The sequence below is a fragment of the Pangasianodon hypophthalmus genome, chromosome 9 (assembly GCF_027358585.1).
Source record: "Pangasianodon hypophthalmus isolate fPanHyp1 chromosome 9, fPanHyp1.pri, whole genome shotgun sequence".
In the NCBI taxonomy this organism is placed as follows: Eukaryota; Metazoa; Chordata; class Actinopteri; order Siluriformes; family Pangasiidae; genus Pangasianodon; species Pangasianodon hypophthalmus.
Window position 1 is genome coordinate 1112029 of NC_069718.1, and position 10083 is coordinate 1122111.

Sequence of the window (10083 nt, forward strand, 5' to 3'; positions counted from 1 at the left end):
ATGAAGGAGAAGGACAGGGTTGTTCTTATGAACGCCCCAGTGGCTCCTTCTGGCCTGTTCGGCGACGCGGTAGACTCTGTCGTCGACAGGTACCAACAGGCTCGCGCTCAGGCTGCGGCCTTTCAGCGGTTTCTCCCTCGTTGCTCTCGTGGGGCTGCCGGGCAGGGGCAGCCCCCTCCGTGTATGGTCGCCTCCCATAGGGAGGCGCAGAAACAGAGCGTCGCCTCCCGTGCTCCCCCGAGGCGGGACCGGGAGTCTCGACGGCGCTCCAGGTCCGGTCCCTCCGACACTAAAACGGATCTGAGGACCGTTCTTCTGTCGAGGAGGGCCGCGGCGAAGAAGCCCTGACGGTTTGGGCCCAGGGCTGCTGAGGGTGCGCCCCTCTGGGGCGTGGCGGCGTTCACCTCATCATACGGTGCCCGTCACGCCTCGGTGCCCTCGGGAGGCCGGTCTGCCAACCCTGCCACCTACGGTGCTTCAGGGCGCAGCGGTCTCCGGCGAGCACTTCTCCCAGCTCTCGCCCGGCAACGTAGCGGGTCTGGGAGGCTCGCGGCCTCCTTGGAGGCCTGCCGAGCAGCTAGCCCGGGCGTTCCCTGTCGGTTCGCCGCTCCAGGGCGCCAAGCTAGCCGCTTCTGTCATGCCAGAGGTCAGTCTCGAGAGGCTGATCCCCTTAGTGAGCTTTTTGGCAGCGTGGAAACTTCTGCCGAATGTGTCTCAGTGGGTCCTGCGTACCATAGAGAGAGGCTACCGAATTCAGTTCGGCTTTCCTCCGCCTCATTTCTCCGGGGTTCTTCCCACCTTGGTGGGCCCCGTGCAGGCTCTGGTGATGGAACAGGTGTGCACTCTCCTGAGGAAGGAGGCCATCGAGGTGGTCCCTCCTCACGACAGAGGGTTTTACAGGCGCTACTTCATTGTTCCCAAGAAGGATGGGGGGCTGCGTCCTATCTTGGACTTGCGGCAGTTGAACCTCTCAGTCGCTCGACTGAAGTTCAGGATGCTCACGGTCACTCAGGTCGTGCCTCAGATCAGGTCCGAGGACTGGTTTGTCACGATCAACCTAAAAGATGCATATTTCCATATCTCCATCCTTCCCCAACACAGGAAGTTCCTGAGGTTCGCTTTCGGGGGCGAAGCTTACCAGTATCGGGTTCTTCCTTTCGGCCTAGCACTCTCACCCCGCACCTTCACGAAGTGCGTGGATGCTGCTCTGGCTCCTATGCGACTCCAGGGCATCCGCAAACTGAACTATATTGACGATTGGTTGATATTAGCTCGATCAGAGCAGTTGGCGGTTCGGCATCGAGATGTCGTTCTCACCCACATGAAGAAACTGGGGTTAAGGCTTAACGCCGGGAAAAGTGTGCTTTCTCCGGTTCAGAGAACCACTTACCTGGGCGTGGTGTGGGATTCAACCACGATGCAGGCGCGTTTGTCTCCCGCTCGGATAGAGTTGATCCGCATGGCAGTCGCGAGAGTGAGGGAAGGCCGGTCACTCACTGTCAAGCAGTTCCAGAAACTGCTGGGGTTGATGGCAGCAGCGTCCATCGTAATATCCTTTGGCCTGTTATATATGAGGTCCTTACAGTGGTGGCTCAAGACCAGGGGGTTCTCCCTGAGGGGAAATCCGCTCCGGATGATCAGAGTCACGAGGCGGTGCCTGCGGGCTCTAGACATGTGGAGGAAGCCTGGCTTCTTGTCTCAGGGCCCGGTGCTGGGAGCTCCTGGTAATCCTCCTCGTAATGCTAGCGACGGACGCGTCCCTCACCGGTTGGGGAGCGGTCATGAGTGGCCGCTCAGTCTGTGGTCTGTGGAGTGGCCGCCGTCTCACTTGGCACATCAACTGCCTGGAGATGCTGGCCGTGCTTCTAGCACTAAAACATTTTCTCCCGGACCTAAGAGGTCGTCACGTGTTGGTGCGCACCAACAACACGGCAGTGGCCTATTACATCAACCACCAGGGAGGTCTGCGTTCGCGCCTCCTTTACAGGCTGGCGCTCCAGATCCTTGTGTGGTCCCAGGGAAAGCTCCTCTCGCTGAGAGCAGCTTATATCCCTGGCCGTCTCAATACGGGAGCAGACGCCCTGTCGAGGCAGGGGCCGATCCCCGGGGAATGGAGACTCCACCCCGAGGTGGTGGAGCGGATATGGCGGGTGTTCGGTCGAGCTCAGGTCGACCTGTTTGCAACACAGGAGACGTCGCACTGCCCCCTTTGGTTCTCTCTGACTCATCCAGCTCCCCTGGGACTGGATGCTATGGCACAGGCGTGGCTGAGGCTGCATCTGTATGCCTTTCCCCCGGTCGCTCTGCTCCCGGGAGTTCTGGAGAGAGTGCGCCGGGACGGGGTCCGCCTGTTGCTAGTAGCCCCGTTCTGGCCGGGCCGAGCGTGGTTCTCGGACCTGATTTCCCTTCTCGACGGCTCTCCATGGGAGATTCCTGTCAGGAGGGATCTCCTCTCACAGGCGGGGGGCGACATTCTTCACCCCCGCCCGGAGTTGTGGAAGCTTTGGGTGTGGCCTCTGAGGGGGCACAATTCAGAGCTTCCGGTCTCTCAGCCGAGGTTGTGGAGACCATCCTCCAGTCCAGAGCTCCCTCAACGAGGAAACTGTATGCCTTGAACTGCAGGCACCCCCTGGTTACACGTTTCCTCCGCGGTGCGCTGAGGCTGAGGCCTCCAGAACGATCTCGGGTCCCTCCGTGGGACCTGGCCGTGGTTTTAGAGGCTCTTTGCAAACCCCCCTTCGAGCCTATAGAGGAGATTTAGGACCGTCTCTTGACGTTAAAAACTGCCTTTCTTTTGGCTATTTCCTCTCTGAGGAGAGTGGGGGATCTTCAGGCCCTCTCGGTGGCCCCTTCCTATTTAGACTTTGCGCCCAGTTTGGCCAAAGTGTTCTTGTACCCCCGAGCGGGGTACATACCGAAAGTCCCCTCCTCGGCGCTACGGCCAGTCGTGCTGCAGGCCTTCTGCCCTCCTCCCTTTCGGGAGCCCGACCAACGGAAGCTCAACTGTACGTGTCCAGTGCGAGCACTGGACGCGTACGTCCACAGAACTGCCCTGTGGAGGAAGGCGGACCAATTGTTTGTATGCTTTGGTTCCCCTAAGAGGGGTCGTCCTGCTACTAAGCAGACCCTCAGCCGGTGGATCGTGGAAGCCACGTCCCTGGCCTACGAGTCCTCTGGCCTCCCCTCGCCCCTGGGGGTCAAGGCTCATTCGACTCGAGGTGTGGCGGCCTCCAAGGCCTTCTTGGCAGGTGTGTCCATGCAGGACATCTGCAATGCGGCGGGTTGGTCCACGCCCCTCACTTTTACCAGGTTCTATGGCCTGGATATGCGAGCCACTCCTGGCTCTTCTGTCCTTTTGCCTTAGCTGTGCCTTTCCCACACTAGGCAGGGATTTGTAAGTCTGGAGGCGTGGGCATACTCGTTCCCATAGCGTTTCGACGCAGCTCGAGTTACTGAAGGGGAACGTCTCTAGGTTACGTATGTAACCATGGTTCCCCGAAGGGAACGAGACGCTGCGTCTCGGTGCCACACTTCCGGCATCCCTGCCGCGCTTGCCTCATTTGTTGAAAGCTAGCGCGGCGCATGCCGCTCGGGCTTTTATGCTTCCGGGTTGTTCCGTCACCCCGCCTGTGACGTCTCACCATTAATTAGACTGATTAGACATGTAATTCAGAGCGCGGTCACGCTGAAGGCGTTCCCATAGCGTTTCGACGCAGCGTCTCGTTCCCTTCGGGGAACCATGGTTACATACGTAACCTGGAGACGTTCTGCTTGATAAAAAAAGGTAGTTTGTTATAAATGTATAAGAGGTTCTGACTCACGCACTCATCCACCTTAACATGACATTACTTATTGCACAGCATTGCATTACTTAACACAGCAACAGGCTGGACAAAGAAAAGTAAACTGCATATAGGAAGCAGAGAGAACTGACACACAGAGGAACATATTGCAAAGCTCTGGGTCAGACAGATGTATGATGAAGTTTATTTTAAAAAAAGAAATAATTAAACCAGCACTTTAAACTGAGAAGGTTGTCACTATAATGAATACCCCCCCATTCACTATTTTATTGTGTGCTTTGTTTTTGTAATCAGGACTCAGATGTAGCAGAGGACTTCACCCAGGTGCCTGTTGGGATTCTTACTTTCATCAGCAACAACAACCCAAATGCTGACCCCAGTAATTCATTCTCCTTAACAGGTAACTGTTAGCATTCATAACTTAACCATAGTTAGACATACTCAGAGGATTATGGTTGATTCTACAAATACATAAGAATTCCAAATTGCTTGACTAACATAAGTTCCTTTACTTGATTTTCTCAAGACAATTGGAGTCCAAGTATTTTTTTTTAAAGTTTTGAAGTTTATAATAGTCATAGCACTCTGGAAACAGGTAAGGTAAGTACAGGTAAGTATTCGGGTGGGAGAATGCCTGGAAATGCCAGGTGCTGTAAAAAGTCTACTCCAACCATCACACTAGTGAAGCCCCCTCACACCACTGCTGGATGCCATTCATTAATGTATCTTCAGTAACTGCTTTATCCTGATCAGGCTCACGGTGGATCCAGAACTGTGCTGAATGACATTCATATTCAAAATTACACAAAGAGTGCCTGATATAAGAGTGAAACCCATTCAGCACAGTCAGAGAACCTCAATAGCATGTTTTCTTTTTCCTGGAGATGTTTATGAAGGGCAGAGTGTTAAGAGCAGCAGAGTTTACCCCATATAACCTGAGAGTTACATATACAATACAGTAGATTTCCACATATTGGTCTTTTCTTCTGTTTTCTTCTGCTTATTAAGAGTCCAGAGTGGAAACATTAATGTATTCAATAATCAGTGCTCTGAAACACTCATGGTACAAAAACCTCTGTTCCACTACAGTAACCCCACCCACCCACACACACAAACAAACACACACACACACACCCCCACACACACACATGCACACGTTTCCATAGAGAGAGGTTCCACTTTGCATTAGCAGCTCATGCTTCAGCGCTCTGCGAGTGTTTATAGCCCTGTGACTTTAACACTTCATGACTGAGAGCTGCTGCTCAGCGACTTCACCCACAGCAACCATGAGTTTGATCAGCCTCTTCATCTGCACACTGGCCCTCTGCGCTCGAGGTAACACAATGTTTTATCTTCTACTGTTCAGCTGACAAATCCATGTGAAGTAGGCCGACTAGATGAACTTCAAACTCAACATCATTGTTAATGTAGGGAACGGATTTATTCTTCTTATTTTTTTCAGGATCCAGAGGTCAGGTGACTGTGACTCAGAATCCTGCAGTGAAATCTTTTTCTCCAGGAGACACACTCACCATCAGCTGTAAAACCAGCTCTGCTGTTTATGATGACTGTGGTGATAGCAATGACTGCTTGTCCTGGTATCAGCAGAAAGCTGGAGAAGCTCCTAAACTCCTGATCTATTATGCTAATGAAAGAGAATCAGGTATTCCAGATCGTTTCAGTGGCAGTGGATCTGGATCTGATTTCACTCTGACCATCAGTGGAGTCCAGGCTGAAGATGCTGGAGATTATTACTGTCAGAGTTACCATGAGATCAGTAGTAGCTATGTGTTCACACAGTGTTAGAGCGTCGTACAAAAACCTGGGTGAGTGTGACTGCTGCAGCTGGGACCTACTGCAGGTGCTGAGGGGGACGATGTGATACAGCACAACGATACACACACACACACACACACATACACAAACACATACTACTCCAAGCACACACAAACACACACATACACACACATACACAAACAAACATTACTCGACACACGCACACACACTCACTACTCCACACACACAAACATTCACTACTTCACACACACAAACACAACACAACCACTACTCCACACACACACACACACACACACACTACTCCAAGCACATACACACACACACTACGCCACACACATACACACACTCACTACTACACACATTCACAACACACTCACTACTCCACACACACACACACACACACATACTACTGACCACAAACACACACACACACACAGATCACTACCACATTAAGCACACACAAAGCACTCAAAACAAACATCTCTCAAAAGCTGCTGCAGAACAAAAAAGTATTGCAAAAACAGAGGGAAAATGTAGTATTGATTCTCTGTGTGAAGTTTATATACAGAAAAACTATCAAAAATAAAGAGATCTGGGAGATTTTCAATCATTCTCAGTACAGTAGTGGATGTGATTGTACGCTTGATGCAGTAGTGAGTGAAGTGCATATATTATTACTCAGACACATATAATAAAATGAGGTAGTGATTATAGAGCTTTTCACATTAACAGGAGCAAAACTGTATCACCTAAAATGTCATTGATGTTCATGTTGCAACAAAAGCTTAGAAAAGAAAAAGTTCTACACCTATCTGATCTCACAGCAGCTAATATTACACCAAAATACTCTTTAACTGTGATCAAAATGTCTGTTTATTCTAGCTGCACCCTGAATAACTACTGCATCACCACTGGAAATACTAATTAGTGGAAATTAGTCATGTTTAGTACTTTGTTGCATATCCTTTACATGCAATGACCACTTGAAGTCTGTGACTCATAGACATCAGCAGGTGTTGAGTATCTTCTCTGCTGATGCTCTGCCAGGCTTGTACTGCAGCCATCTTCAGCTCCTGCTTGTTTCAGGGGCTTAAGTCCCCTTAAGATGTTTCTTCAGCATATGAAAGTCATGCTCAATGGGATTCAGATCAGGTGAGAGACTTGGTGAGTCAAGAATCTTCCAGTTTTTAGCTGTGAATATGTTGGCTTTGGCAGTATGTTTGATGAGTTGCTATGCTTTGGATCTTGGGCAGTCCTCATCACTGTGATACAAGTTAATCTCGGTTCCATTTGTCTACAAGAACCTTTTCCAGAACTCTGCAAACTCTTTTCAGTAGTTTTATTAAACTGTATCCTGGCCATCCTTTCTTTGTGGCTAGTTAGTGGTTTGCATCTTGCAGTCTAGCCTCTGTATTTCTGTTCATGAAGTCTTCTGTGGACCAGAGGCATTATTTTGCCTTGAAATGGAGGTTTGTGTAAAAAATGTGCTGTAGTTTTTACATGGTCAATCTAAAATGTATAAACATATTCTTTATTAAAATCTGAGAATGACCACTTTAACCACATGTGAATTGTTTGAGTTTAAATTTAAAACTGTGGAGTAGAGAGGACAATAAAACTTAAATTATGCCTCTGACCCAAATATTATGGAGGGCTCTGTATGTGTCTAAATTATTAACTCTCTGCCAATCACTGAAATGGTAATGAACATGACTGACATCTCAGACTTAAACATCTCAGCTCCAGTCAGACTCTCAGAGCGCTCAGAGCTGCAGCAGTCGCTCAGTAACTGAAAAAAGGTGGAATGCCAATTTTTGTCCACAGAAAAGCTCCTGGAAAGAACCATCACTATTCTTTTAATTTCCCACCCATGATATTTCCAATTTAGAGCACATTTCTTTTTCTGGGGTTTTACACTCACATCATGTTCTCAGCTGTAAAATTCCTCCAGATCATTTCAACTGTGGCTTTTGTAAAAGGCCTTTTGCACTCCTAACCCTGAATGAAACGTACCTAAGGGTTCAAATAACCCCAAAACAACGAGTCTCTGGAGTTCCAATGTGTAACCCTAAGCATTGCTTCATTAAGGACCTTAAAAATCATGACTTGCTGCTTCTACTCACCTGTGGCTGACGGTGCACCACCTCCAGAAGATGCAGAGGCCATCACTTTAATCATATCCTTTTTGCTGTTTCAGGTCAGGGTCAATCCTGCTGGCTCCTCCACTCCTCTGCATACACCACTGCCAGATTTGTGCAGTCTGGTGTGTCCACACAGTATACCAGAGCTCAGTCCCCCTACTGTCTCCTCTGCCTGATCTCCTGTATCTGTCCACTTTTAAAATACTGACCCTCTCCCCAGTTCCCTCAGCAGCACCTTTAGCACTGACTGGAAGAAGCTGGCTTTGGTCAGAATATTGGACCCATGAAGTAGACATTCACTGTGTGGGACACCAAACAACACCCTGTCTGTCTATGTCTCAAAGGTAGAAGGAGCATTACAGAGACCAAAACAGAGGAGCTGAAACTCCCACAGCTCTGTGTGATACAGCCAGTCCCTGAGTGTTCCTGCCAGTATCTGCTACAAAGGACAGGGGGGAAGAACTAGGATGACACGGCCACCAAATCCAGCAATTCCTTCATTTTTAATAACATTAAATAGGAAATGTAGAATTGTTTAGGTCAAGCCCCTTGTAACGAATCCGGCCTCTGTGGTTCCCCCTGATCGTCACCAGAGGTCACCATCACCCGAGTATTGACTTTCCCCTCGAAACTACATTTCCCATCACCCCGCACCCAGCTCTGATTACGAGCTCACCTGCAGCCTATTACCGGGACTACTTAAGCCTCCGCCTCTCGCTCACTCATTGCGAAGTCTTGTTTTGCCCCGGCTAACATTTCTGAGCGTTTATATCTTCTCTGTTGGATTACTGTGTTTGACCTTGGACTGTTTCTTCTCGTTTCTGATTCTTTGCTGCCTGCCCTGACCTCGGACTGTTCCTTCTCGTTTCTGATTCTTTGCTGCCTGCCCTGACCATCTGCCTGTTTGATCACTCTGCCTTTGTTTTGCCTCTGATTACCCTGTTTCGCTGTTGCCCGACCACGCCTGTACGACTGTGTCTGCCTTTTATTAAAACGCTGCTAATGGATCCCCATTCTGTTGACTCCTCGTTACACCCCTGAATTCCCAGAAACTCAGACAACTGAAGCATCTTGCTCCCAAAACTGTCCAGGACACAGACCTTATCTGAGTGATCTGCTGCACTATTTTGTTACATTTGTTTAGAGGTTTATCAGGTAAGACAGAGAAAACTAAACTGTAATAGTTAGTCCTTAATGTGGTAAAAGGATGTATCAGACATTATGCATCTAGTAGTAACACAAGTGGTCTCCTAATCCTAGTAATATTACAGAGGTAAAGAAGGAGACTTTAGTTATAGACCGTAGATGGCACGTCAGAGCCAAAACATCCCTGTCCATCAGGTTTCCAAGTAGAACTGTAAATGTTTAGTGATTTTCTGCACAGTGACGTTAAACACACTGATGAGCTCTGTGTCTCTCTTAAAACTTTTCACCAGCATCATTATTTTTGTCATGATCTGCATCTCAAATCGAAAACTCTGACGTTACATTCACAATTATTTACTAATCTAGAAAATCCAGAAGGCTGATACGCAAATCAGAGCTTTCAGTAGGTTTGAAGGCGACATGAGAGGTTTTTAAAATTCAAACACTAACTGTACTAGGAAACTCGGTTACTGTTTGTACTCAATAATGCTCTAGAATAGTACATAGTAAGTGATTTGAGACAAATAGCTATTTTGTTTAGCAGAAGCAGATGGACGGGGAAATTCATTCATTTTTATTGCTGATCTATACTAGTGCAATGTGTTACGACAGTAAAAAGACTAAAATAACACGTACACTATTCAGTAACACGTGATTTATCTAAATGTGACTCCCAGTAGCAATGAAAAATATTAGTACACAAAATCCATCTTTGATATTTCTAATTTGTAAAATGAATGAATGAAACAAAGAGAAGATTGTGAGTTTCTCTCACGACCCCATTTGTAAATCAAGCGAATTCCACATTAGAAGAGCTGAGAATTGTTCTGTAGAGAACCACAGCAGTTTTACACAGTGCTGCTCTTTTCAGTTTTAACTACTTCCTTTTCATTTATTTAGAGGGGCCACAATGTTTCAAACAAACTTAAATTAAATATATTAAATAAATCTTTAGTGTCAGTGCTTTCTGAAACACCACACAGAATGGGATTCTTACCATCTGAATGTGTATGAATTAGTTATATATATATTATATATTACACAAAGTGCTAGTGTCCAAATTACTATCTGATGGTTATTGTGTCTAAGACACACACATATATACACTGCTGCAACACTTTTTAATCAGAGTATAGCATCAAGTCAGTTAAACTCCTGGGATATTGATCTGGTCAGTTAAGTAGCAGAGGGGGTTG

The 10083-nt window shown here is 47.8% G+C and overlaps 1 protein-coding gene and 1 gene segment (V, D, J or C); both read left to right on the plus strand.

The window, feature by feature from the left end:
• Window positions 1–3364, plus strand: LOC113526632 (uncharacterized). The gene is given in 4 exon segments (XM_053236907.1): window positions 1–309; window positions 482–1720; window positions 1722–2519; window positions 3101–3364. Coding segments are annotated over 4 exon segments (2610 nt in total).
• A 1571-nt stretch (window positions 3365–4935) lies between these two features.
• LOC117598121 (immunoglobulin kappa variable 4-1-like) lies at window positions 4936–7160 on the plus strand. The segment is given in 2 exon segments: window positions 4936–5138; window positions 5266–7160. Coding segments are annotated over 2 exon segments (435 nt in total).
• The last annotated feature ends 2923 nt before the right edge of the window (window positions 7161–10083 follow it).